We start from the raw sequence: 26,847 nt of genomic DNA on the forward strand, positions 1-26,847 counted from the left end.
CTCCTGGCTGGCTGGTGTGGTGTCTTTGGGCGAGGTGGGGAGGGTTTCTGGGCGTGATGGCTTGATCTGTCTGGGGATGTGGTGTTTAGATGAGTCTGAGCTCTGAGCAGAGCTAGAGGAATTTAAAAAAAAAAAAAACAAAAAAAAGTGGAAAGAAAGAGGGAGAAGGGAGGGGGCTCCTGATTTTTCTCTCCATAGGAGCCAGGAGGATGCTCTCGCTCCCAGCTCGGGAGGAGTGGGACGTCGAGCGTGGCTGGATGAATCCCAGGGGCATCGGTATTACCATCGTGTCCTTGAAATCGGGAGCGGACGAAGGGAAGGGGCCACAGATGGGGGATCGGCCCCGCCGAGGCTCCGACATCGCCGCATCCCCACCAGGTCCAGGCAAGCGCCCGCCACGGCGCCGTGCCAAGGAAAACACCGGCAACCCGATCCCTTCCCCACGGCGGCGGGGGCCCGGTGTTTATCCTGGAAGCAAACCCGGCCGAACCGGGGGGCCCCGAGCCGACAGCAGATTCCATCGTCCTCCCGCTTTTCCCTCGGCCGCATGGCGCTGGTGCTGGGAGCCGTGTTGCTGGCGGCGAGCGCCGCGGTCCCACCGGGGCTGCCGGCTCCCCGCGACCTGGCTCGTTCGGTGCTGGAGACCCACGGGCAGGAGCTGAGGCTGCTCAAGCTGCTGGGAGTCACCAGGACGGTAGGAGAGGGGTGGGCGATACGGTGGGTGCAGCTGGGTGTCCCCAGCTCGGGCACCCAGCTCGGTGAGGACCCCTTTCTCTGCCGGTGTCGGGAAGCCACCGACGGCTCCGTCCTTTCCCCCCCACCCCGGCAGATATTCGACTGGGGCACCCATTTCAGCATCAACTTCACCGCCCGGCAGCCCGCCTGCCCCAAAAACCTCCCTGACCGCCGCGGTGCCAGCTGCCGAGCCCGGCCGGGCAGGGTAAGCATGGAACCGGGTTGTGTGTCCCCCCCCCCGCAAAACACGGGAGGGGACAGAAAGGTGTCCCCAAGATGCTCAGGGTCACTACATCCCCCAGGTACAGCGGTGCATGGCCCAGGTCTCCGTCTTCGCCTTCCTGCCCGACGTGCCGCTGTCGATGGTGGAGTGCGGCCAGGAGCCGGTGAGGGCTCCAGGTCCCCCCACCCTCGGTGGGGGACGGTGGTGGTGACGTGTGTGTGTCTCCCCGCTCACTTTGGGGACGTTTTTTGGCCGCAGGGTGAAGCCCACCTTTATTTCTCCCCCCTAGCAGCCTGGCGGCAGCACCCAGTCCCACTCTTCCAGCACCCCACGAGCCTTCGGCACCAACCCGGCTCACCCATCATCATCGTCATCATCCTCGCGGCCACCCCCGCGTCCTCGGCCCCCCGCCGGCGCATCCCTGCAGGGGACATCCCGCCGCCCCCTGTCCCCAACAGAGCTGGAATAAAGATATTTTCGGGGTCATACGTGTGCGTGGGTGACACAGGTTGGGGGGGGGGGGGGGGGGCACCCCCCGGTGTTGGGCAACAGGGATGGGGCAAGCCTGGGGTTGCGCAAACCCGGGGGGCACCAACGTGACATGGGCAACGTTCCCGGTGTCACCCTCTTCCCTGCGGGTCCCTGCGCTGCCCCGTCGTCCCCCCCCCCCGTGCCCCACCGGGGAGCAGGGACGGTCCCCGCGGGCTTATGGTCCCACAATTCCCCCCCCATGCCCAGCCAAGGGGCTCCCAGGACTGGGGGACACCCCGGGGAGCGGGGCCATGTCCCTGAGGGGAACCGGAGATGCCACTGTCTGCATGTGGGAGATGATCAGGACCTCTGCCATGCCTTGTGTCCCCCCCCAAAAAACTGCCACTCTGTGGGCTGGGGCCAGGCGTTTCCGGAGGGGGGGAGCTGAGCCCCAGGGCGGGTTCCCCAACATCTCGTGGGGGAATAAAAGGGGACACGGCGGGTGGCTGTGGGGACAAGGATGCCGAGCTCCTGGGCGCTGGTGCTGGTGGTGCTGGGGGGGGCCTGCGCCCTCCCCGCCCCGGCCCCCCTCACCTACACCCAGGCGCTGGCTCAGGCCGTCGACTCCTTCAACCAGCGCCCCGAGGTGCAGAACGTCTTCAGGATGCTCAGCGCCGACCCTGAGCCCACCCCGGTGAGTGCTGCCCACCCGTGACCCCCACCCCACCCCACTCGTGTCCCCCACCCACCCATTCGTGATCCCGCAGGGTGTCGACCTGGGCACGCTGCGGGGACTCAACTTCACCATAATGGAGACGGAGTGCGTCTCGGGCGCCCGGGTGAACCCCGATGACTGCGACTTCAAGGAGAACGGGGTGAGGATGAGGATGGAGCCGGGGGGGAGGAAGAAAAGACACCAAGGGTCCCGGGTGTCCTCAGCTGGCGTGACGCTGGGTGTCGTGTCTGTCGTCCCCCCCAGGTCATCAAGGAGTGCACGGGGCCGGTGCTGTTCCTGCAGAGCTCCCCCGAAATCGACCTGCGCTGCACCGATGCCTCCTCCGACGTGAGTGGGAAAAAGGGGGGATCAGCACCCACCCGTGACACCCGCTGACCGTGGATGGGAGCACCCACGGGTGGGGTGTTGGCATCCTTCCTCCTGCCCCGTGTCTTGGGGTCTGCTGCCTTCAAAAGGGATCCCCTCCCCCCGCCGTGGCTCAATCCTGCCACGGTGTCTCCAGCCTGAGGGTGGTGGAGAGTGGGATGGGGAGGGGGGGTGTGGGGGGGTCCTGGGTGTGGGGTCCTGCGTGCGGGGTCCTGGGAGGGTCCTGGGAGCCGGGACCAGGGTGTGAGGTCCCAGGTATGGGGTCCCTGGTGTGGGTTCTGCGTGTGGAGACCTGGGTGCAGGGTCCCAGGTGTGGGGTCCCTTGGGTAGGTTCTTCAGTGGGGTTCCAAGTGTGGGGACCTGGGTGGGTTCCTCGGTGGGGTCCCTGGGTAGGTTCCCTGGTAGGTTCCCAAGTGCGCGGTCCCTGGGTGGGTTCCTCGGTGGGGTCCCGGGTGTGGGGTCCCTGGGTGGGTTCCTCAGTGGGGTTCCAAGTGTGGGGACCTGGGTGCAGGATCCTGGGTGTCGGGTCCCTGGTACGGGCTCCTGAGCGTGAGGGGGTCCCAAAAGAGTCCCAGACGCAACGATCCCGGCTATGGGGTCCTGGGTAGGGTCCTGGTTGTGGGGTCCCGAGCAGCATCACCCCCCTCCCAACCTCAGTGACCCCGTTGTCCCTCCGACAGCCGGTTCTCATCCAGCGGGGCCGGTTCGGGCGCTTCCTGAGCAGAATCCGGCGCGTTCGGCCCAGGATCAACTTCGACATTCGGGCCAGGGGCTCCATCCACTTAGGGTGAACGAATAAAGGGGCCCTTTGCGGCCAGTGTGCGTGAGCGGGGCTCCTCGCTGCCTCCCGGCATTCAGGGATGGGGGGAAACTGATGCAGACGGGGAGGGGGCACAGGCAGGAGTTGGGCGGGATCCTCTCCCCACATCATTTGCCATCCCCGTCTGCGGCTCCACATCCCCATCCCATCTTGGGGATCAAGGGCTTGGCCCCAAGGGGATGTGGGGTTGGCACTGGGGACAGGGCCCAGCTTTGCGCTGGGAAGCCCCCAGGGTATATCCCCCCTCCCAAAAAAAAGAAGTCATTCACATCCTGCCCCCCATCATCCCCAGGGCGTCATTGTCCCCACAGCATTTTGCCCCCACATACTGGTGGTGTTGGCAGAGGGGGGGGCATGGGTGGGGGGCACTGGGGCTGTGTGTCCCCCAGGGAGCTGCAAGAGAAGAGACAGGGGGGGTTCAGCTCCTGAGGGACCCCCATGACGCAGCCCTGCCCGGGGGGGTCCCCAGGCTGCGCCAGTGAGTCAGCACTGACCCCAGATGTGCCACCAGGGCCATCACCAGTGGTTTGGGACGGGGACATTGGGATACGGGGATGGGGTGCACGGGGACCCCCAATGCCCCATGAGTGGCCAGCCTAGGGTCATGGCTGCAGCCCCAGCTCCAGTGGCCCTGTGGGACCCTGAGGATGTCCCCTCCTGTCCCCTCCACCCCCACAACAGGCCAACATTCCCACGGGCTTGTGCCCCATGCGCACCCCCATGGGGACCCCGCAGCTGGCACAGGCTCTCCGGGGGACCCTCTGGTCCCCAAGGTGTCTCGGGGAGCAGCGAGGGATCCAGTCCCCGGGGCACAAGTCCCCACATGAGGCCGGTCCCAGGATGAGGCCTCGGGGAGCCGGCAGTGCCCAGCTCGGGGGGCTGACCCCGATCTCCCCACCCCAGGACCCTCCTCCATCAGCATCTCCCCCATCCCATCCGCCACGTCCCCAGTCCCCTGTGGGTGACAGCAGCAGGAGAAGGCAACAGCTGGGCCAGGAAGCAGCTTTATTTGGGGAGGGGGGTGGCGAGGGGGGGTCCCCTAGGTGGAAGCCCCTCGAGGGGGTCTCATTTCCTCACAATGACCTTGAAGAGGTTGATGCCGGCAGCCACCATCTTGACGGCCAACCTCAGCAGCGGCCAGAAGCGCTTGACACGGATGGGCTGCAGGGAGAGGAGGCATCATGGAGGGGGGGTAACCATGGGGATCCCCCCCCTACTCCCCCCTCCAGACCCTGGGGTTGCACCCCCGCAGCATGTGTCCCATCCCCTGGGACCCCCCAACTCACATCGACGGTGGAGTCCACGCAGGTGACGTTGAGCACGAGGTGGCTGCCGTGCTGCGGCACGGGCACGGAGCAGACCTTGATGACCTGCGGAGAGTGGGGAGCTGAGCATGGGGACATGCGGGTGGGACCGTCCCCAGGCTGGGGACCCCCCCACCATGAGACACCCCTCCCATCGGCTCTCACCCCGTCCTCCTTGAACTCACAAGCGTAGAGGCGGGCGTCCGAGCGTGCTGGGCATCGCGTCTCCATGATGGTGAAGTTGAGGTGCTGCAGGGAACTGAGCTGGACGTCCTGCGGTGACACAGGGATGGGGACAGGGTGGTGGCACCCACCAGGGAGAGATGGCATCCATCACCGGCTGCCCAGAGCCAGCCTGGGCGGGGGGAGCGTCCCCCTGCATCCCACCCTACACCCCAAACCGTGTCCCCCCACCATGCGTAGGTTCTGGCACACCCCCCCCCGAGGTCCCCATAGGGACACCGGGTGACCCAGCAGTGTCCCCAAGGCGGTGGCACTCACCGGGGTGGGCTCGGGGTCGGCGCTGAGCACCCTTAAGGCGTTCTGCACCTCGGGGCGCTGGTTGAAGGAGTTAACGGCCTGAGCCAGCGCCTGGGTGTAGGTGAGGGGGGCTGGCGTGGGGAGGGCGCAGCCCCCCCCCAGCACCGCCAGCACCAGCACCCAGGAGCTCGGCATCCTTGTCCCCACAGCCACCCGCCATGTCCTCTTTTATTCCCCCACGAGATGTTGGGGAACCCGCCCTGGGGCTCAGCTCCCCCCCTCCAGAAATGCCTGGCCCCAGCCCACAGAGTGGCAGGGGTTTTTTTGGGGGGGACACAAGGCGTGGTGGGGGTCCTGATCATCTCCCATATGCAGAAGGTGGCATCTCTGGTTCCCCTCGGGGACACGGCCCCACTCCCCGGGGTGTCCCCCAGCCCGGGAGCCCCTTGGCTGGGCATGGGGGGTGGAGGGTGGGGGGGACCGCAAGCCCCCAGGGACCGTCCCCGCTCCCCGGTGGGGCACGGTGAGGGGACAGGGCGGCGCAGGGACTCGCAGGGACAAGGATGACACCGGGAACATTGCAGGGATGTTTATTGCAAGCAGAACGCCCGGGCGGGGGCACAGGGTGGGGGAGACACAGCGTTGCCCGCTCAGGGATTGGGTTTTTTGAGGTTGAGCTTGTCGCGGATCCAGATCTTGGTGCACTGGAAGAAGCCCCTGAAACGTTCCTTGATCCTGGCAAACAAGTCCGAGAGCCTGGATGTCTGGATACGGCCAAACTGGGAGGGGAAGAAGCGGCGTCGAACCTCGGGGAGATGGGGTGGGAGGGGGAGGTGTGACCCCCGTGGGGTCGTGCCCCACGGCAGCCAGCAAGGGGAGCGGGTGACGAAGCCAGGGGATGCATTGGGGACGGTGCCATTTTGGGCACCTCCTTACCGTGGCGGGCACCTTGTCGCAGAAGAGCTCGACCATGGGCTGCTGCTGCTCGAGGAAGACAAAGCCTTGGCACCAACTCACCGCCTGTGGGGAAGCAGAGGGGGGGACACGGGGAAGACGAGGCCAAGAAGACCCCTGACCCTCCCCACTCCCCGTGCCTCAGTTTCCCCATTGGCTGCTCCCTGGTTCCCCGTTGGGGACGGCAGCGGGCAGCCCCGCGGGACAAAGTCTCACCCCGAGCCAGCGGCTCTTGCAGGTGGCGGTGGCCATCCCCGGAGCCCGGCACGAGGTCTCCTCGACAGTGAAGCTCAGCTCCTGCCGCTGCCGTAGGTCCCCGGGCTGGGAGAAGGGACAGGACATGTCAGGGACCTACGGCACCGCCGTCCCCAACGCCCAGCCCCAAAACGTACCAGATCCAGCCCAGAGCTGGGCCAGAATCAGCCCCCCAACTTGGGTGGGCTCCATCCCTGCAAGGGATCAGACCCAGCCCCAAAACGGGCCAGATTCAGCCCTGAGAAAGGTCGGATCCTGCACTGCCCAGCCCCGGTGCTGCTCTCAGGATGGAGGAGCTCAGCGCTCACCCAGCCGGGCCGGGGATAGGCTTGCCGGAGCTGCAGGACGTAGGGACTGACGGCCCTCATGTTGAGCAGCTCCACGGCCGCCGAGACAGCGTCCCCGTAGCTCACGGCCCAGAGCCCCGGCGAGGACGGAGCGATGGATCCATCCAACCCTGGCGTGGATCCATCCGGCCCCGGCGTGGTGGCTCTGGCCAGCCCCAGCAGCAGCAGCAGCAGCAGCGGTGGCGGCAGCAGCGGCACCGCTCGGCACAGCCTCATCCTGCCTCCTGCCACCCGCCGTGCCAGGGAGCCCTTTTATGGGAGCTGGCCCCGATGTGCCGGCGTCACCATCATGGGCGTTCCCGTGGGTTGACGCTTGCTCCTGTGCCAACGGGAAATTCCCGGTGGGCCAAATCCAGCCGGGAGCCAAGTCCGTCCCTCTTTGGTCCCCAGGCCACCAGAGAAGGGGTCCCAGCACCAGAGATGGGTGCTGCTGGCCTCCTCTGGGGCTCAGCAGAAGAGAGGTCACAGGGTTTGGGGTCCCCCTGCCACAGGGGTCCCCGTGGAAGGGCACTGGGTGCCTGGGACGGGTGACAGCGAGGACAGCGGTGATATCGACTCACAACGTGACCATGGAAGGTGCTGGCCCCAGGCACCACGAGCCACCCCACCAGGGTAAGGTGCACCCCAAGGTGACCACGAAAGAGCTAGCCCGGGTTTGATGGGGACGTAGGGTGACACCACATTGGGTTTTCTTGCTCCTGTTGGATGAAGAAGCCACCCTGCCCCACGGCCGGGGCTTTCCAGCCCCCTGAGGTGTTTTATGGTTGGGCGGAGCGGTGGAGACATCTGTCCCTCACGGCAAACAAGGTGGGTTTGACCAAACACCAGCCCCGGGAGCAGTCACCCTCTCTGAGGCCAAGCAGGAACCTCCAGGATGTCAAGGAACCCTGCCCAGAAGATGACCGTCGTTCAACCTCCGTCTGCACCGCCATGCGCAGTGAGGGGAAGCCCAAAGCCACCCAACAGGTTCAGAGCTCCTAGCTGGTGAAGGCTGTTAAGTACATTCTCCCAGCGGCTTGTAAATCAAGCAAGGACAAGCGTGCCCGGGTCAGAGCTGGTGGGTGGCATCTGGGAAGTCCCCAGGGACAGATGCAGTCAATCGCAGACCCATAGGACAGCCCTGGAAAGATCCAGGTGCAACCAGGTCCAACCTTCCGTGGAGAAAGGACCCTCGATGGGATTATCTTGCACCCCATCCAGGTTCATCTTGAGAACCTCCAGCCATGGGGACTCCACCGCATCCCTGGGGAGGTTCTTCCAGGGAACAACTGGTCTCACTGTACAACCTAAGCTGAGATGAAACCTCTCCCAGTACCCATTGCCCCTTGTCTTCTCCATGTGGCTCCTTAAAAGCTGCCACCCCTTGAATACTGGACACCTGTGATAAGGTTCACCCCATGCCTTCTCCTCTCCAGAGAGAAGAGACCCAACTCCTTCAGTCTTTCCTCCTAGAGCAGGTTCTCCAGCCCTTTGACCATTGTCCTGGCCCTCCTTGGGACCCTCTCCAGTCTGTCTGCATCCTTCTTGACTTGTGGGGACCAGAACTGGACACGCCACTCCAGGGGTGGCCTGGAGGATGGCTTCCTGGGCCAGGCGACTGAGGAGCCAACGAGGAGAGGTGCTCCACTGGACCTCTCGCTTATGAACAAGGATGAGCTGGTTGGAGATGAGAAGGTTGGGGCCTGTGGTGACCATGAGACAGTGAAGCTCAAGAACCTGAGAGGGGAAAGCTGGGCAGAAAGCAGGATCACCACACTGGACATTTCCAGAGAGCAGAATTTGGCCTGGAAGAATCCCATGGGATACAGCCCTGGAGAAAAGAAGGGTTCAGAAGAGCTGGTTGATTTCCAAGGATCACCTTCTCCAAGCCAAACAATGGGCCATCCTGACAGGCAGGAGATGAAAAGAGGTGGCCAAAGGTCTGCATGGATGAGCAAGGAGATCCTGACTAAGCTCAAGGACAAGAGGGACGTGTACAAGAGGTGGAAGCACAGACAGGTGATGTGGGAGGAAGATGCAGACACTGCCCAAGGTGCAGGGTTGGGTTTAAGCAAGCCAAAGCCCACCAGGAGGGGTTGTACCCCACAAGAAGGCGGTTAGGAACCATCAGCATGGACTGAAAATGGGTTCAAAGGCCAGACCCAGAGGGTGATGATCAGCAGCACAAGGTCCAGATGGAGGCTTGTCACTGGTGGTGTTCCCCAGAGGTCCATACTGGGTCCAGTCTTGTTTCACAACTTCATTAATGATCAGAGTGATGGGGCAGGGTGTACCCTCAGCAGGTTTGTAGATGACACCCAGCTGGGAGGAGTGGTTGATGCACCAGAAGGTCATGCTGCTGTCCAGAGGGACCTCAACCAGGTGGAGAGATAGGGCAGCAGGAACCTCATGGGGTTCAACAAGGAGAAGTGCCATGTCCTGCACCAGGGGAAGAACAACCCCAGACAGCAGGACATGCTGGGGAGACACCCAGCAGCTCGTCAGAGAAGGCCTTGGGAGTGTTGGTGGACACCAAGGTGACTGTGAGCCAACACAGGAACCGGTTGCTGAGAGGGGCTGTCTTGGAGATACCCAAAACTCAACCAGAGGTGGCCCTGGGCAACCTGCTGTGGCTGAGCCGGCTCTCGGCAGAGTCCCTGCCAGCCCCTTCACACTTCCTCAACTTGAGACAAGCTTTTGAGGAAGACAAATCCCTTCCAAATTCTTCAATCCCTTCCAAATCCCTCAATTCCTTCCAAACCCCTTCCAAATCCCTTCCAAATTCTTCAATTCCTTCCAAATTCTTCAATTATGCAGAAAATTGGATTCAGGTGGGACACCCGGCACCAGCAGTCCTTGCCGGGACTCCTGCCCCTCTGCAGCACAATGCCAAGGCGAGCAAAACCATCTGCCTTTTATTGGAGCCAAAATCTTTCCAGATACGAGAAGGGAACATCCAGCCGAGCAGCACCCACGTCCTGTAGGGACACAGCGCCCAAAGCGAGAGTCCCACAGGAGGGTGCACCAGGCCTCCAGAGGAAATTTTTTGCTCCATTTTTCCTGCAGCTCATACTCACAAACTAACAGCGACCAAAACCAGTATGGAGACCTCTAAATATTATTTTTAAGCGTCCTGTGTAAACCTTGAGCAGGCTTGCCCCTTTTGAAATAGACACGAAATCCTGCAAGGCCGTTTTTGGAACAAAAAGGGAAAATTTGGCGAGTTTTAGTCAGGTAACGCCATGCTCATGCAGCTACAGCTGCGTTTCACAAGCCAACCCCCCGCCGCCAACCAGGGCAGAGGTGGTGGTGGTAAATAACACCCCCAAAATCAAACATAAAGGCCTTGAGCCATTGAGAAATACCCTGCTCATAAATCAGCATCTCTCGCTTTATTTGATCTCTGCAAAAATCGAGCTGCCCCTCCTCATTCCTGGGAACCCACAGATTTATTTGTCTTTTATTCGTTCCCACAGCCGGGCCCTGATCTGTTTGGATGCTCTAATAACAGCAGGAAAGAAAACACAGGGGTCGGGTAAGGCAGAACTCAGCTAACCTTACCGGTGAGAACCTCAGCAGGTAAAGTGAGGACACGGCTGGTCCGTCAGCGCTGGGGCAGCAGCCCAGAGACGGCTGGGAGCAGGGGGTGGAAATCCTTTCCTTCCCCCAAGTGATAGCATATGTCCATACATTCTGTATAGTGTGTCTTTTTATGGTTTTAATATTTTGTACCAGCTGTGGAAACTGGTTTGCTGCTAGATGACTGTAAAGGTGAGATTTGGTAATTATTAGAAATCTGATAACACTATGATTGAAACAATAGACAAAAGTGTAGCCAAGTAATTAACTAGCAGAGGTAGTGACTCTTAAGTTCAGTTCTTTGCTCTTACAGCTGGATGTTCCTGTACATTAGATAAGAAGAATATTGAAACTGACCATACGTGACTGAAACCTTATGTTAAGCTCCAAGATCAACGAACAAAGACATGAAAGTCAGCCAGCAGAATTTGGAATGGGTCGGTGGTTGCAAAAGCAGCCCTTCGACTCAAACTAAGAACCATTGCACAAGATCGGATGTAGGCAGTACTACGATAATCAGTTACCATAATTTGTATGTATACTAATCCGATTAATATGTAATTAGTTACGCTATATAACCTGTTTGTGCTGAAGCTGTGGAATGCACGCTAGGTGGAATTATCCCCCGCACACCCAGCGCTGCAATGAAGAATGCCTGCTTTCTAAAACTCCAAAACGAGTCTTAGGAGAGTATTTCTTTACAGGCCGTGAATTTCAGTATCGAAAGTGGCGAAGGGGCCGCCGGCTGAGAGGCTTTAAGGGGGGGGGGGGGGGGGGAAGCTGAGGAAGGAGAAGGGATGGCAGCGCGGGGGCTCAGCCCCGCAAAATGGCGGCCTGGCGGGCGATGTCGGGCCCAGCCCTGACCCGCGGCCTCAGGTAGGACCGGAGGACGGGAGGGTGAAGGGGGGCAGCGGGGCCCCGGTGGCTGACGGCGGATCACGGCGCATCATGGCGGCCGCGCTCCCCCTCACAGCCCGCGCGGCTCCCCCCTGTCACCGCCCACCAGAGGGGAACCGCCGCCTCCAGCCAATAAGAGCTCACTGTAGCGCCACGCACCGCCCAACCTCGCCGCTTCTCCACCAATAGAGACTCGCCGTAGAGCTGTGACGCTGTCGGACCGCGCCGGGCGCGACATGGCGGAGGTTGGGGTGTGCTAGGTCAGGCTCGGTGAGGGCGGGAGGGCCTGGCCCGCCTCCGGCGGGTTTTCTGAGGGGAAATGTGGCGGGAAAGCGTGGGTCGAGGCCGGGATTCTGAAGGGAACAGCCCTGGGAGGGCCGGGGGGCTGAGAGGGGTGGCGGGGTGGGCAGGAACGGGAGGGAACCCGGGGAGGAGGGTGTGGGGAAACTGGGAGCAACTGGGGAGAATGGGGCTCTGTCCCTGAAGGTCTGGAGGGAGGTCGGTGTGCTGGTGACCCGCTGCCTGGGAAAGCCGGGCCGCCCCTAACGAGAAGTTAAGCCCCAGCGGGGAAGAGCGTAGCCTCATCCAAAGTGGTGTCTTGCCCATCAGTCGATCGTCAGAAAGCGTAAAATGTTGCGGGTCAAAACCATCCTCACCACGGTTACCAGAAGCTGGCTGGCTGCTCCTCTTCATCTCTGAAATTCTCCTGCTCCTAAAGGATTTCTTTTTCTTTTCGTAGCATTCCTGAAATGCAGCGTTGACCTCCAGCCGGTTACGGCTGCCCCAGCCTTCCTTTCCCCCCCACACCTTCCACCATGGCTGCCCGCTTGGTGCGACGCTGCTGCTGGAGGCACTTCGGTGCCTTCGTCGCCGCTCCTTCGGCAGTCCCGGCCTCTCTGCTGGCGCCGGCTGGGAAGGTGGCGATGGCGAGAGCTCTGCCTCAACCACCTTTTGCTTCATTTCATACTTCGAGCCCTTCCAGCTGGGCAGATGGATTCTCAGTCAAAGAGCAGGTGGAGGACAGTGGAAATCCAGAGCACAAAATGATCAGGGAACTGATTGAAACAGCCACGAGTCCTCAGGAACTCTTCCAGTTGACCAAACACCATGCTCTTAACAGCAACCAAGCCTCACTAATAATTACTCAACTTTCCCGGCTCGCAGCATTAAAAAACCTGGAAACGGAGAGCATCCTGCAGGATGAGTGTTTCCAAGAGGTCCTCAGCATCATGGATTCCCAGGTAAGTTCCCTCCTTGCCACAGAAGAGTTTTGGGGAAAGAATATGAGGTGGAAAGGGCCGGTGCTCCTGCAGTTGAACCGGTGTGGCCAGCTAGAGCAGGCTGCTTGTTCAGGGTTTTACTGTGCTTTCCAAGTAAAAAATGAAGTTGAGGGGATCAGGAGGTGAATTTATCAGCTTTAGGCAGGATGGCTGATTATTTCTACCCAAAAGCGCTGCTGTTGGGCCCAGAGACAAAATGTAGTGGAGAGATCATCCTCATTAAACGCTGCCTTACTCCTGCTCCCATGAATTTTCACTTTTCTCAGTAAGATAAAGCTGCACCTTTGTGCAGCAGAGTGGCAAAGGCGCATCAGAGCTACACAGCTGGACAGCAGAGAAAGCACCGGGTAAGATTGGGCATCTGAAGGGAGCCAGTGCACCGTGTTCGGCACATTGTACAATCGAATCTTGGCAGCCCCATCAAATTCAGCATTGTCCGCTGCGGTTGGTGCTGGCCCAGCCACCTGCTACAGAAGTAACCTGCAGCTCATGGGCCCCATGTCGTAGGATCACAGAATGGTTTGGGTTGGAAGGGACCTTAAAGATCATTCAGTTCCAACCCTCCTGCCATGGGCAGGGACACCTTCCACTAGACCAGGTCGCTCAAAGCCCCATCCAGCCTGGCCTTGGACACTGCCAGGGATGGGGTATCCACAGCTTCTCTGCGCAACCTGTACAGTGCCTCAGCACCCTCATAGTGAAGAATTTCTTCCTTACTTCCAATCTAAATCTACCCTCATTTGGTTTAAAGCAGTTACCCCTTGTCCTGTCACAACAGACCTTGGTAAAAAGTCTGTCCCCATCTTTCTTACATATTGAAAGGCCACAGGAAGGTCTCCCCGGAGCCTTGTCTTCTCCAGAGTGCGGAGCAGAGGGACAGAATCCACTCCCTCGACCTGCTGGCCGTGCTGCTGGTGATGCAGCCCAGGGTACAGTTGGCTTTCTGGGCTGTGAGCGCATGTTGCCAGATCGTGTTCAGCTTTTCATCCACCAGCCTGTGCTGGTGCTGGGGATTGCCCTGACCTCTGAACTTGCTGTGTTGAACTTGATGAGGCGCTGGCAGAGCTTTTTGCAGACACTTCGTATTTCTCCTGATCTGTAATCTCTGCTCCCTAAAACCTGTCTAAGGATAGCAGAGAGGTGGGATTTGTCCTCAGGTTGCCTGGTTAGCTCTGTTGAGCTGCAACACTTCCATGCTGCTGTATTTGGAGTGAAAGTACTGCTCCTGCTGATCTGCATGGTCCTGTGTCGCTGTCACCACAGATCAAAGGGATGCCCAGGAGCCGCTCAGTGGGGAAGGGATGCTCCACAGCTGGCAAAGCGAAGCTGATGTGCTGGATGGGCGCTATGAGAAGCAAGGTAGTGTGGCCTAAGTGTAGGAAACTGCCAAGAGGGATGTGGCTAGGGATTTTGAGATGTAAAACAAGCAAACTCGCTGCAAACGCAATTATCCTTCTCCAGTGAGCTGTTATTGGAGCCACAGTCGTAGATAACGGAATGTAAGAGGACATCATGTAGATGCAAAGACGCTCTGATGCAAAGAAACTAAAATTAATTGGCTTGCAATGTCCTTGTGTCGACAAGCCAGAGATTTTGAACAGAAGATGAGGCGTGGGCCAAGACAGCATTGAGGGAAGGGCTCTTAACAGACTATGAGGTGAGTTTTGTACGTGTGAATGGGTGAAAAAGGTGAGGGGTCAGCCAGGGGAGCAATCTGGTTCTCCTTGTGACTTTCTGAATAACCCAGGGCAAATTATGAGCTCTGCTCCTTTCCTGGCTGCATCCTGGTCTGTGATTTTTCAGATTTGAGCGGAGTACCCTGGCAGGCCTCAGGTTGTTCTTGTGCCTGAGGTGCTGAACAGTTTCTGAGCAGCACTTTAGGAATTTGCTGTGTTGGTGGAAGTGCTGGAGTTTGAACAGGCCAGGGAGTTAGTGCCTTTGTTTGCCCAAACCCGTGTGGTCACTCCTGCCTGAAATTCAACATCTCACAGCACTGCGTCGCTTGCCTCCTGCACGGTCACTCTGAGAAGCAACTCCTTGTTTCTGAAATCATCTTGTAGTGTTGGGATATTCTGTCAAGCAGACACTGTGCTCTGTAGTGGGGTGGCTGGCGCAGTGACGCTTTCTGAAGGGCCCATCAGAACCAGTGTTGTGCTGAGGATTGGGTTTGTTTTTATAGAAATCAGGAGAACTTTCGGACTGAAATTGCCTTTTAGTGCTGTGTGGCAGCAGCAGAGCACAGCTGGGGAAGCTTGGGCTGGAAATAGAGGTGCCTGGCATTCCCTGATAGATGCCAAAGGAGATGAAAGCTGGAGGACTGATTGCTGGTGGAAAACCACAAGCTCTGCCTCATGTCGGGGCTGCTGGTGGGAACACAGCCGGTGGTGGCCAAGCAGAGAAGTTCAGTGGGCAGAGTGGGACTGGGCAAGTCCTGGTGCTCTCAGCAGCTGGTGGGATTCGTGCCCAGCCTCCTTTTGGAGATGCTGGAGAGAAATCAGAGCATTTAGCATAAGTTTCATCTGACCTGAGGTGGGTTGGAGTTCCCTGGCATTCCCCCCGAGACCCTCAAGTTTCTGCCCCTGAATTATCAGTCTTCCCCACTGCTTTTTGTCTTACCAGCCACCCATGTCATATCCCAGCCACACCACAGAGAAGCTCAAGTGCCTCCAGAGAAGGGTAAAGTTTACTTAAATATTTCACCCAGCTGGTAGCCAGTTTGCGTAGCATCCTGCTCTGAGGCAGAGAGAGTTCACCACCTATACGGCAGCTATGTAAGTGATGTGTGGTTACCTCTCGAGGCTCTGCCATGCCACTGGGATTGGTGCATGCTTCGGCTTGTGGTACAGATGTTGAGATTCCTCTTCCTCACCAGGGTGCTGGGTCACTCCAGGCTGTATCTGACTGTGCAGGCTACACCTGTGAGGAGGAGCAGGTGTCTCGTGGTGGGGGACAGCTGGATGTCCTCGGACCAAGGAGGGCTCTCTTGCCTCCTCCTCAACACTGTGCAGCTCTTTCTGGAGAGACAGAGCATTGCCTGGCATTTGGCGTGACTGCCAACTGAATGCTCTCATGCTGTTTCTCATCAATACCTCTCCCTTATTTCTCTTTGCTGCTAGATTTCTCGGGTGTGGAATAACACCTTGTTGAACCTCCTGAAGAGCCTCTACTCCCTGGGAGTGGACAGGAACAGGAGGGAGATGCAGTCGGTGGAGCAGGAGGTGCTGTGGCGGCTGCGGCGCCTCACCTTCAGGCAGCTCGCCTCCCTGGCAGAGTTCTTCGCAGTCAAGCAGGTGAAGGAGAGCAGGCTGCTGAATGAAGTCATCAAGAAGCTGGAGCTGCGTTGGACGGAGCTTGAGGGCACTCGGACTGTGGTGGCGCTGATGAGCAAGGTCGGGCACATCTCCCCGGCACTGATGGACCGGCTGGAGGACAAGGTATGGGCTTGGGCTCTCCCTTCTGCCTCCGATCCCTTCAGATGGGCCACCTCCCGCAGGTGACAACAGCGGGAGGGAGAGCCCTGTCCCCTTCAACCCTATATGGGAACACTAATTCCACACAGGCTGCGCTCGCTGCTTCAGAGTACTTTGGTGTGTGCTTACGGGTTGCTGTTTAAGCAGCTTCCCGTGCATGGATGCTTCTAAGAGGGGTTTCCATCCGAGGAGCCATGTAGATGGGAGAGCTTGCACTTGCCAGTCCCTTCACAATGCATACTGGTGTGAGTGGGTGAATTGCACTGGTTTGCGCTGCTGGAAGTGGGCTGAGCTGATGTGTTTTACTTTGCAGCTGCGGCAGGTTAGCAGAGACAGGCTCAGATTTCCTTAGCTCAGCTGGCAAGCGGTAACTTACAGAGCCAGCATAACACAGCTGCCAAAAACATCATCCTCTGCTTCTCTGCACAAGCTAAGCTGTGAGGAGAGCTGGAACAAGGAGTGACCGACCATACTGTCCTCGCCTTCTGGCTGCCTCTGGGCACCCATCGTCTCCAAAGGGGGCAGGTCTGTCCCCTCTGGTGCTCAGTGGGTCCCCGTTTCTGTTGCTTGCAGGAGCAGGGAGATGTCCTTCGAGTCAGAGCCCCTGCAGGAGCCCTGACTGCAGCTGTGTCAAATTCAGTCCTCATCCAACCCGTGCTGGGGGCTGGCCAAACAGCTGCCACAGCAATGGCTGTAGCTCATGAGCCCCACTGTCCGTCTTGACCCTGGGGATAAATAAATGCTACAGACACTGGTGTGTGACGAGGCAGAATGCTGTAGCTGGATCTGACGGGGTTGTCAGCTTATGCAGAGCCTGAACTAACGATGTTGGGTAGCATCCTGCAAATGAAATGGAAATTAGAGTGGAAAACAGGGCTCTGATCCAGCAGCAGGTGCCTTTCCTCTGTCAGTGCTTGCCCAACAGCGTGTTACGGTGGCTGGGCACAGAACGGAGTGGATGCTGAGGTCCTGCCTGCTGGGGGAGGTAGAACCAGCAGCGGGAAGGTCCTGGCTGAGCCCTGCTGAGAGGACAAGGGTCTGCTTCCCCTCGCCCTCCCTCCGCTTGAGCCATTACGCTCGCTCCCAGCCCCTTAGCCTCACCATGTGCTAAACACTCACTAGTTCCAGTCCCCGTCACCCTCAGAGAGGCTCAGCCAGTAGCAATGGCACATCCCGCTCCATATAAAGGCTGTATCTGCACCTTGCTTTGTGCTTTCTCTTTACATCCCTGCTCAAAACATTTCTTGGCAGGCTCTGGAGCTTGCTGAACAGTTCAGCCCTGAGGACATCCGGAAAATAAGTCTGGCTCTAGCCTACCAGAACCGGCGCTGCGTGCCTCTGCTCCGAGCCTTGTCCTACCACCTGATCCAGAAGCACTCTGAGCTCAGCCTCAACGTCATGCTGGACCTGATTTTTGCCTATGGTAAGCAGCTCGGTTGTATTGGCACCTGCTGGACATTACGTGTGGTAGAGTCCAGCTGATTTTGGGCACTCGAGCGGGAATTTGATAGTGTTGCTACCACGGCATTGAGGTCAGATGAAGGAGAAAGGCTGGCAGGGTACGTTAGGCTGGACCTAGCGTACCAGCCAGTGCAGCTGGGTAGTTTCCAGCTCTGAGCACAGGCAGAGTGGGCGCAGGTATGCCCTTTTCCTTCCAATGCATGGGAAGAAGGGGACTTGTGATGAGAGCACACTTTGGAAGGGCCATTGGGGTGCCAGGGAGCCCCTCTGCCCTGCAGCATAGGCAGCTAGTAAGCCAGGATGACCCAAATGGCCCCAAATCCTCTCTTGCCTTCTTCCATGGCTGTGGGTTTCTCAGGGAGCCCCTGCCTCTGTTTCTTCACTTGCAAAACATAGCCCTCAGTAAAAGGAGGGCTGAGCAGGAGCCCTGGGGAGAGCTAGACTGTTTACGTGGGGACAGTGGCACTAAGACAGCTGATGTCTTTCCACCCAAGATGTCCTAGTGACAAGTTAATTATCATTTGAGAAGCGCTGGGTGCTGAATTCATACTCTTCAGCAGGTGAGGTGCTGCAAGTACTTCTACAAGCGCTGGCAGGTGCTCAGGGTGGTGACAGCCACCTTGGTGGTGTTCCTGGCCAGAGGGTAGACCAGAGCCACCAGATACTTGATGGTGACAGAACCTAGTGCCAAACAGCTCTATTAACAGCAGGGTAGCACTAATTGGTAATCTGGTTTATGATCCTGAGTGTCTTGGTTCTCTGGCTCCTCCTTCCATGCAATGTTGCATGGTCTTGTTCTCCTCTTACTCTTGGTAGCCAGTGGAAAGCCCAGACAAGCAGGGATAAAGGAAGCCAGGAGACCCAAGGAGGAGTTCCTTCAGTTGATTGTCCAGCTTCTGGTGGTGGGAACAGCTCTTCTGACAGCAACTGGGGCCAGGATGGCCTTTGTAGGTTAGCTATACTCTCAAGATAAAGAAATAACCCCAGTAGACCTGGCCTTGGAGGGAGCTCATGCTTCTGTCATTGATGTTACTGGCTTACTATGAAGCTGATTAATCTGGAACAAGTTTCAAGGAGAGTGGTGGACGCTCCATGTCACAGCCTGTAAATCTGTGCTGGGCGCCTTTCTCAGAGGAAGGGCTGGAGGTGCTTCAGCTCAGGAAGGTCAGCTGGACAGTATATATGGGCCTGGGTCATATGCAGAGATCAGAGCAGGTAATCCAGCAGTCCCCCCAGCCTTATAACCTACAAAATGGACAACTACAATGGCTGGACATGGTTTGGGAGCGAGACTGGCTCTTGCAGGCTCCAGCAGCTCTGTAGCTGCTGCGGCAGGGATGCTCTTGGCTGGGACACTAGCAAGCAGCACTGACGTTTCTCCTCAGTGCTTGTAGCTGCCCTGTTGTTGCATCAGGATGGTTTGTACTTGTTGCTACTGCAGCCAGTCTCGGACCCTGCCTATGCTCCTCTCATGGGGACTGTCCCCTCCTGGCTGGTCTGCACTGGCCTCCGGAGCTTGGTGCTGCAGGTTGCTGATCATTGCTCGCTTGTTCCTCAGCTGGTGTGAGATTCCTGGTAACCTGGGCAAGTTCAGGGTTCTTCTGGCCAGACCAGGATCTGTAGATGGAGTCACTGGAGCTAAAATCTGTTACCAGCACTAGGTGGAGGCTGGAGCCATGAGTTGGCACTGGGATTGAGAGCTGGTGGGTGCAGCAGGACTCAGCAGAGACTTGGTCTGACCAGAAAGGATGAGGCCAAGGCAACTGGGGGAGACAATACCGGTCTCCAAGCCTCCTCTGCTCCTAACGAACGGCTCTGCTTTCCCTTGTGCCATCACCACCCATCCAGGCACAGCTCCCGTACCAGCTCCTTGTAAGTAGCTGCTGCTTTCTCTTTGCTCCTTTAAGGAAAACTGAATTTCCACCAGCCCCAGGTCTTCCAGAAGATAGCCACTGACCTGCATCCTCATGTTTCCACGATGACGCCCATCGAGGTGACACGCTGCATCAGATCCTTTGCCATCCTCAAGTGGCTCAACCTGCCACTGTTTGAGGCCATTGCACAGGTGAGGAGGGGGCTTGGGAGGGCAGGGAAGTCCCCACTGGCACCAGTACAACTGTGATCCACCCTGGTTCTTGGGAGATGGGAGCAGTTTCCCCACCACTACCTCTCCAGAGATGCTCTCTGGGATGTTGTCACTGTTTTCCCTACCCAGCTGGCGGCTGTAATCGAGTCTGACAGGACTCGCTGTTCATCTTCCGCTAAAATCAGCACTGGGAATCCGTGCTGAGCTGGAGCTGGTCTCGGCTCTGTCTGAGCCTCCAGTCCCGAGTGCCAGCGCTGCTTCTCTCCCCAGGCGCCTTTCCAGCTCTGCCCCAGTTTATGCTCCTGCACTTTTGCATCTGTACCAGAATATTACAGAGCTCTGCTTCCACTCACAGCTTTCCCTTGTGCCAAGATAAAATCCCAGGGAAGCACTGAAAGACCTTTTCACTCGTGTTTTCCCATCTTGCCACAGGGCTGGATGCATCCTCAGCTGACGCTTTCAATCTTTTTCTGTCCACACTCATGTAGGACAGACCTAAACCTCTGTTTTTTCCCCCTGTATCTTCCAGTATGCCCTGGACAACACCAATCAGCTGTCAGTCACCCATCTGTGCAGTATCATCCTGTCTTTTGCTCGCCTGAACTTCCAGCCTAGTGGAATCGAGGACTTCTTCAACATGGTAACCTTCCTCCTTTCCCCCTCTTCATCAACCTTCCTCCCTTCCTAGTCAGCGGGAAGGCTGCAGATCTCCTTCTAGCACATCTGTGTGTGAAAGTGCATGTCGGATGGCTCGAGCCAGTTTTAAATGATGTGAGAAATGGGAAGGGGGAACCCAGAGCTCAGGCCAGGCTTAAAAACCCGCACTGGGCTCCCCTGGCTGTGTGCCGGGCAATAGCTGAACCAGTTAGTCCATGACTGGCATAAGTCCCCGCAGGCTCGCTTTTCTAGCAGACGCAAGCAGCGTGTGTGTGTTCACTGCCTTCCTGAACTCCAATTGCTGTAATTAACTCTTCATAACGAGGCCATAGGTGTTGATGGTCGCACACCCGTTCCTGGCAGAGCTGTGTGGCTCTCCTAGCTGAGCCAAGCCCTCGGTCTGGTAGCACTGAGGCTGCTCCCCCACCTCTGGGGAGCTGTCAAGAAGGATAGAGGCTGCCACAGGCAGATGTGCTCGCTGTCTACCTGCCTGGGAGGGAGGGCTGACGCATCCTAGGGTGAGGAGATGTGATGGGCTGGAACGGCCGAGCGGAGGGGGAGCCTCCTGCCTTCCCTGGCTCATGGAGGCAGCCGGACTGGCCTCTGAAGTGGAGGAGGAAGTCACCTTGACCTCCTTGGGGACAGATTTATGCTGACAATTTCCAGAGAGGAGCTGCGTTATCGCTGAGTAAGCAGGCATTTGCCGAGCACCCGGCAGAGGGAGTGTGGCCTGCGCAGTCCTACCTGCGACACGCAGCCAAGAAGGAAGAGGACCCACATACGGGTGTTTCTAATCGGCAGCACCCTGTGTCCCACCACAGAGCAGCCTGTCCCCCATGGCCAAGCCAACCTGGGGAGCAGGGGGTCTCCCTGGGACAGCAAGGAGGGCGAGGTGTGGAGGTAGCATCCAGGGCTCTGGATTCCCCCTGCCAGCGTTAATCGTGGTCACTGTGAAGGGGGATTTTGTAGCAAGTGCAAAACTACTCATTTTTGAGATGTTGCAGAAAAGTTCTCCAGGTTTAACAGGAGAAGCCCCTGCAGGGTTGTCCTGGTTTCAGCTGGGATAGAGTTAACTATCTTCCTAGTAGCTGGTACGGTGCTATGTTTTGAGTTCAGTATGCGAAGAATGTTGATAACACTGATGTTTTCAGTTGTTGCTCAGTATTGTTTAGACTATAGTCAAGGATTTTTCAGCTTCTCATGCCCAGCCAGGGCACAAGAAGTTGGCACAGGACACAACCAGGGCACCTGACCCAAACTGGCCAACGGTGTATTCCATACCATGTGATGTCCCATCCCGTTTAGGAACTGGGAGTGGGGGCGGGGAATCGCCGCTCAGGGACTAGCTGGGTGTCGGTCGGGTGGGTGGTGAGCGATTGCCCTGCCCATCCTTTGTACGTTCCAATCCTTTTATTACTACTGTTGTCATTTTATTAGTGTTATCATTATCATTATTAGTTTCTTCTTTTCTGTTCTATTAAACCGTTCTTATCTCAACCCAGGAGTTTTACCTTTTTTTTTTCCCAATTTTGTCCCCCATCCCACTGGATGGGGGGAGTGAGTGAGCAGCTGCGTGGTGCTTAGTTGCTGGTTGGGGTTAAACCACGACAAGGGTGCAGAGCTCCAGGCTCTTGCTGTGATTCCTGGACAGACACCACCAATACAACCTCAGACCCCTCCAGCTCTGTTTACCGCAGGATGTAGCTGCAGATCCTGAAGGGCTTATCACCTCCAGCTCTGCCTTTTCTGAACACTGCCCTCGTGGCAGGGCTGGCTGCAGTAGTTCGTTACCCCTGGCTGCTGCGCTTTGCTGCTGGGCTTTCTGATGAGCCTCCCTGGCAACGACGCAGCATCCCGGGCCAGCGAACTGCAGCTCACAAGCTGCAGGGTCACGTTACAGCAATCTTAAAATCTCTCCTCTGCAAATAGCTCAGGGGAGAAGCACTGCTGTAGAGGAGACAGTGCACATCGGGTGCACCGAAACACCTCGGGGGTTTGTCAAGCTGCCAGACCTGCGTGTTGACTGCAAGATCGAAGCATCAGCAGCACTGACCTGAGCTGTTTGGTTTCTCGCTCTGCAGGTCCATGAGTTGCTCCAGGGCCAGCTGGACAGCCTGGAGCCTCACTTGCTGACGGACCTGGTGTGGTCGCTCTGCGTGCTGCAGCAGGCCAAGGCTCCCTACCTGCAGCGAGTGCTGGCACCTGACTTCCACGCTCAGATCCGAGGTGAGGTGGGCATCTCTGCTGGTGGGATGGGGACCAAGAACCTCAGACCTGGGGCAGGGAGCAGCGATACTGAGCCTGGTCCCTCTAAATGATGCATTGTCCTCAACCTTGTCGTGGAAATCGTGTGCCCCAAGGCACATCTTGCTGCTCTGCTCTGGCAAGCCCACGTGGCTTTCCCCAAGACCTCGAGAAGAGACAGGAGGGTTTGGTATTTCCTAACAAAATGGTGACTTCTGGGGAGGTGCAGCCCCATCAAATTCAGTCCCTCTCTCCTCTTTGGCGGGAACTGGCCAGCCGGCTACCCCAGCAACTTCTGTCATCTGTGGGACCCTGGGGATAAAATCACACTGCAGACACTGGGCTCTGACGGGGCTGTCCCCACTGAACAAGGGCCCTGTTTGGCTCAGCCAGCTCATGGTGGCTTCCTGCAAGCACCCAACAGCTGGAGCAAAGCCAGGAACCCCAGCATTTGGTGATCTGTATCTCCATGCCAGCAGGCAGGGACCCATAGCAGGGGGATCAGAACTAGGAATCCCAGTCAGACAGGCTAGGCAAGCCACCATATGAAGAGCCGGACCCTGCTGTGGGCCGGGGCTTTGGCCCGTGTCTCTAGTTCTGCTTCTCTCCTCTGCCAGGTGACCAGTCCTTCAGGGCCCAGAATTTACGGCTAAGGCTCATCAACATCAACGCTGCTGCCAGGCTGGAAAGCCCCAGCTACCAGGGGCCGTTCCTGCCGGTGGAGATGCTGAGCACCATGCTGCCGGTGGGGGAGAAGGTCACCCTGCTGCAGAGCAGCCTGCGGGAGGCATTGGCGGGGGTGCTGGGGAGGCAGGATAACGGGCGCTTCGACGTACACACCATCTATGGCTGGCAGATCGGTGAGTGCGTCCTCTCCCCACCTCTGTGGGCAGCAGCGGGACCCCATCAGGCTCTGCTTGGTGGAGGGAATTGAACTCGAGGGCTTGGGTACGGTTACCAGGCTTTATTTCCCCCCTCATTCTTCAGCCTCACACCCCTCCGCCTGCTCATCGCAGCTGCCCTATCTTGTTCCCATCTCCTTCCGCAACTTGACTCTGAAGGCAGAGCAGAAACCACGGCCCAGGGCATGGCTGTGGGTAGCAGATGTGGGAGGAAAGCCCTTCTGCAGCCAAGCAGCACAAAGGCCGGTGAAAGGCTTCTGGCTCTGCCCTCCCTTCCCCTGCCGCACCCCCGGCTCCCACAGCCCACCCAAGGCTCCCCCAGCTCCCTGCTCTCCTGCAGCCCTGTCAAATTCGGTCCCTGCCTCCTCCATGGTGGGGACCGGCCAACCGGCTGCCACAGCAACTTCTGTGGTCTGTCAGCCCCACGTCCCCTTCCCGTGGGACACTGGGGGATAAAATCACACCACGGACACATCTTCTGCCCAAGGAGATGCTTGGTAAGCAGACCCTGCCATTCGGCGGTGCAAGGACGGTGCTGTACCCTGGCTGCATGTGCAAAGCTGCTCCACGGCTTCAGCAAGGATGGGTTTTTTGGGAAGGGAGCGGCAGGATTTCGCATGCTTTGCATCACCAGCCTCGGTGGAGACGGTGTGAGCGGCATCCAGGTGGGTGTCAGGAATCCTCGTGTTCCCTCCTCTCCATGCAGATGCCGAGATGGTGGTGAACAGTGAAAATAAACCTCTCCCCTTGAAGGACTTTGCTGCTCCCCATCTGCTCTACTCGGAAGGGACAAAGCCGCTGCCGCCGGGAGCCAGGAGGTGGGTCTGGGCTCAGCTGTGCCCTGCTGTCCAGGCAGGAGCCTGCCAGGAGAGGAGTGGGAAGGCTCTGCCTTCGTGGTGCTGAGGTTCTGTGGGCTCCACACCTCCCAGTCACCGCAGCTGGCAACTCATGGCAGCGCTGCAGGGGCTGCCAGTGTGCCAAGGGGGCCATGCCCAGCTGCGTCCCCCCTTGTTTGGGAGCAGGAGGGGGCGGGCACAGGACAGAAATTGGGGTAGGGCTGTGCCAGCCCCACTGGGATAACATTTTAGAGCCATGGGCTGCTCTGGCCAGCCAACCTGGTGGAGGCACAGCAGGGGAGGGGGCTGGACACTGGTCGTGGCAATGGTTTTCTCTCCGAAGAGAGCCTCTGCCAGGTCTGTCTGCCACAGAGTCTGTCTGTCTGCAGGGCCATGGGGACAAAGCTGCCTCCTTCCTGCCTGGAAAAGGCAGCATCACCCCACTCAGCCTGCTGCCAGGCCTGAGCTGTGGATAAATTGCACTTGAGCTGCTGCCCTGGGGCTTCTCAGATGGCTCAGAGGCAGGATAATGGCTCCAGCAGGACAAATCTGTGTCCGACTGGCACGGGGCGATCAGCAGAGCTGGAGCAGGCCCTTCTGCCGCAGCTCCCTTCAGGATCCGGGTGCTGCTGCCAGCTCCGCTTGGGCTGCACGTGCTCAGCCTCACATCTCATGACCTCCCGTTCCTCCGCGCATCTCCCAGGGTCGCCTTCCTCCGGTGGGAGTTCCCCAACTTCAGCAACAGAAGCAAGGACCTGCTGGGCAGCTACGTCATGGCCCGGCGCCACATCCAGGCGGCCGGCTTCCTCGTGGTGGATGTGAGTAGCTGCAGGGAAGAGAGGGGTCTCTTAATTCCATGGAGATGGAGGAGCAGACCCCTTCTTCAGGGAGGACAGGGGGGTCTGCCAGCTTCCTTCTCGCTCCCCTCACCTTCTTCCTGATGGCTCTGGATCCCGTACAACAGGGCAGAGTCCCAGGTCAAGCCCTGAGCGCTCCTTGGTGCCCACGGCTCTGTGCGGGGCAGCTCGGCAGGTCGCCTGCCTGCCCGCACCGGGATTAGCCGCCGTGATCCTCTCTTGGCCACCTGTTAGGAAGCCTGAAGGTGCTAGGCAGCAGTGGGGAAATTGGTAATCGAGGAGGACGGCAGACAAGGTCTTAGGGTGCTGATCCCCTGCGCCGGAGCCCTGTGCTCCAGCGGGGTCATGTATTATTTATCTTCCCGGAGGTAATTATAGCTCTCCTGGCAGGCAGTGAGCCCTGACCTCCTGCGGGCTGCTCTGTGGGAGGAGGGTTGGTCGCTCGGCACGCTGCCTTCACAGGCAAGGAGACCTCTCTCTGCCCCTTGCCCCACGGACCCTGGGCTCAGCCCCATCCTGCCCGAGCCGCGTACTCTAAGCGCAGCTCCTTTGGGGCTGGAGGGCCACGTGTCACCCCAGAGCATTGTCATTGTCACCCCACAGTCATCTCCCTAGCTTGTCCCCACAAGGACCCTGAGCTTCAGCCCTTCCCCAGCATCCTCCCCCCAGCTCTCTGCGCCTGCTGCCGCGTTTTGAGGCTGATGCAAAGCGAGGTTTGAGGTTCACCGGCACTGTTTTTCCCAGCCGCTTGCGTAATCCCCCCCCTGCAGCCCCCGCGTTGGCTGGCTGGCTGGCTGGGGAGGCTCGTGGGGGGGGAGACATGAGGAGGAGGAGGAGGGAAGTGCTGCTTCCCGCAGCTTCAGCCGTGCCTCTCGACTGCTAAATATAGAGGCAGGGGTGGGTGGTGGGATCCCCCCAGACAAGGCTGCTCCCTCGTACAGGCTGGCGGAGGTGCTGCCGAGGAACAGCGTCCCAGCTTCAGTGTTCTAACGTAGCTGGAGCTGTCAGCCGCCGGCCAGAAAGAAGGTGCTGGGCTCTTGAACCTCTTCCCTGGCCTGCCTGTCCTCCTCCTGCCTGCAAATTCACTCCAAATAAACATTTCATCTGCCTTTTGCCAGGCTGGGGGCTGCTGGGAGAGGCACAGGGAGGAGGATGGGGTGTGCCAAGGGCAGGAACCATGAAGCCCTGCACGTCCTCTGCATCTCACATGAAAAATTAAGCAGGTTTTGGTGCTTAGCAAGGTCCCTGAGCCTCTCGTGGCAGAGGTGGTGCCCTGAATCCTCCTCTGCCACGAGGAGAGGTGGGTGCCGGGGCTGGCTGCTCGGCCTGTACTGCTCCCAGTGCTTTGTGCCATCCCGGCTGCTCACAGAAGCCTGTTGTTCAGTGGTGGTGACGCGGGCCAATTTGGGGACAGTCCTGAATTGTCTGCATTTTGGTCCCCTGGGTGCCAATTCCACCGTCAGGGTACCCTTCGCCCATCCCCACAGCCTCATCAAACTCAGTGCCCACCTCTGCTGTGGTGGGGACTGGCCCAAGGGCTGCCATGGTGATCTCGGCTCCACGTCCCTGCCGTGGGACACAGGGGGGATCAAAATAGGTTACGGACACTCCTCTGGCAGCCAAACACAGGACCTTGTTATGCACCTCGGGGGTCTGATGGCATCTCCTCTTCCCCCCACTGCAGGTTCCCCACTACGAGTTCCTGGAGCTGAAGCTGGAGCGGCAGCGGACAGCCTACCTCAAAGACAAGCTCAACAAGGTCATGGCCAAAGAGATGGCGAGCTAACCACGCTGCTGTGCCCGGCCTCTCCGGCAACGCTTGTCTGTGTTAAAAACGTGTTCAAATAAAACCACCGCTGTACAGTGCCGTGGTTTGGGGTGGCGGGGGATGTCTGTGCCGGTTGGCAA

General features: G+C 58.6%; 3 protein-coding genes and 5 non-coding genes across 10 annotated transcripts; 7 read left to right on the forward strand and 1 right to left on the reverse strand.

Moving 5' to 3' along the window:
* The first annotated feature begins 1,945 nt into the window (after positions 1–1,945).
* On the forward strand, positions 1,946–3,358 carry LOC126037741 (cathelicidin-2-like). Its single transcript, XM_049798441.1, has 4 exons — positions 1,946–2,123; positions 2,197–2,304; positions 2,409–2,492; positions 3,212–3,358. The coding sequence occupies exons 1-4, from the start codon at positions 1,950–1,952 to the stop codon at positions 3,320–3,322; spliced, it is 477 nt and encodes a 158-aa protein (XP_049654398.1). The 5' UTR covers positions 1,946–1,949; the 3' UTR covers positions 3,323–3,358.
* A 1,058-nt stretch (positions 3,359–4,416) lies between these two features.
* Positions 4,417–5,330, reverse strand: LOC126037788 (cathelicidin-3-like). The gene is made up of 4 exons (XM_049798554.1): positions 5,157–5,330; positions 4,821–4,928; positions 4,638–4,721; positions 4,417–4,512 (listed from the first exon to the last, which is right to left on the reverse strand). Exons 1-4 carry the CDS (start codon positions 5,328–5,330, stop codon positions 4,417–4,419), a joined length of 462 nt encoding a protein of 153 aa, XP_049654511.1.
* Positions 5,331–11,333: 6,003 nt separating this feature from the next.
* On the forward strand, positions 11,334–26,799 carry TBRG4 (transforming growth factor beta regulator 4). Of its 3 annotated transcripts, none has more exons than XM_049798708.1 (11): positions 11,334–11,406; positions 11,886–12,387; positions 15,543–15,860; positions 17,148–17,319; positions 19,265–19,422; positions 19,973–20,083; positions 22,182–22,326; positions 22,962–23,204; positions 23,953–24,064; positions 24,786–24,900; positions 26,624–26,799. In XM_049798708.1, exons 2-11 carry the CDS (start codon positions 11,962–11,964, stop codon positions 26,723–26,725), a joined length of 1,902 nt encoding a protein of 633 aa, XP_049654665.1. In that variant the 5' UTR covers positions 11,334–11,406; positions 11,886–11,961; the 3' UTR covers positions 26,726–26,799. The 3 variants fall into 3 exon arrangements, with proteins under 3 accessions (XP_049654665.1, XP_049654667.1, XP_049654666.1); XM_049798709.1 differs by having other exon boundaries at positions 11,383–11,416; XM_049798710.1 differs by lacking the exons at positions 24,786–24,900; positions 26,624–26,799 and adding an exon at positions 24,472–24,777.
* On the forward strand, positions 12,837–12,965 carry LOC126038097 (small nucleolar RNA SNORA5). The gene has a single exon (XR_007505904.1). It is a non-coding gene; the product is annotated as a small nucleolar RNA SNORA5 (small nucleolar RNA).
* Positions 16,517–16,650, forward strand: LOC126038101 (small nucleolar RNA SNORA5). The gene has a single exon (XR_007505909.1). It is a non-coding gene; the product is annotated as a small nucleolar RNA SNORA5 (small nucleolar RNA).
* On the forward strand, positions 22,569–22,685 carry LOC126038103 (small nucleolar RNA SNORA5). Its single transcript, XR_007505911.1, has one exon. It is a non-coding gene; the product is annotated as a small nucleolar RNA SNORA5 (small nucleolar RNA).
* Positions 23,582–23,721, forward strand: LOC126038102 (small nucleolar RNA SNORA5). The gene has a single exon (XR_007505910.1). It is a non-coding gene; the product is annotated as a small nucleolar RNA SNORA5 (small nucleolar RNA).
* On the forward strand, positions 26,422–26,549 carry LOC126038104 (small nucleolar RNA SNORA5). The gene has a single exon (XR_007505912.1). It is a non-coding gene; the product is annotated as a small nucleolar RNA SNORA5 (small nucleolar RNA).
* Positions 26,800–26,847: the final 48 nt, after the last annotated feature.

The sequence above is a fragment of the Accipiter gentilis genome, chromosome 4, assembly GCF_929443795.1.
Source record: "Accipiter gentilis chromosome 4, bAccGen1.1, whole genome shotgun sequence".
NCBI lineage: Eukaryota > Metazoa > Chordata > Aves > Accipitriformes > Accipitridae > Astur > Astur gentilis.

Coding starts and splice junctions, on each gene's coding strand:
- TBRG4 (XM_049798708.1), top strand. CDS start 11,962: ATGGCTGCCCGCTTGGTGCGACGCTGCTGCTGGAGGCACTTCGGTGCC. Junction 20,084..22,181: donor TCGAGGACTTCTTCAACATG/GTAACCTTCCTC, acceptor CTCGCTCTGCAG/GTCCATGAGTTGCTCCAGGG. Junction 24,065..24,785: donor CTGCCGCCGGGAGCCAGGAG/GTGGGTCTGGGC, acceptor CGCATCTCCCAG/GGTCGCCTTCCTCCGGTGGG.
- LOC126037741 (XM_049798441.1), top strand. CDS start 1,950: ATGCCGAGCTCCTGGGCGCTGGTGCTGGTGGTGCTGGGGGGGGCCTGC. Junction 2,305..2,408: donor GCGACTTCAAGGAGAACGGG/GTGAGGATGAGG, acceptor CGTCCCCCCCAG/GTCATCAAGGAGTGCACGGG. Junction 2,493..3,211: donor GCACCGATGCCTCCTCCGAC/GTGAGTGGGAAA, acceptor TCCCTCCGACAG/CCGGTTCTCATCCAGCGGGG.
- LOC126037788 (XM_049798554.1), bottom strand. CDS start 5,330: ATGCCGAGCTCCTGGGTGCTGGTGCTGGCGGTGCTGGGGGGGGGCTGC. Junction 4,722..4,820: donor GTGAGTTCAAGGAGGACGGG/GTGAGAGCCGAT, acceptor CACTCTCCGCAG/GTCATCAAGGTCTGCTCCGT. Junction 4,513..4,637: donor GCGTGGACTCCACCGTCGAT/GTGAGTTGGGGG, acceptor CTCTCCCTGCAG/CCCATCCGTGTCAAGCGCTT.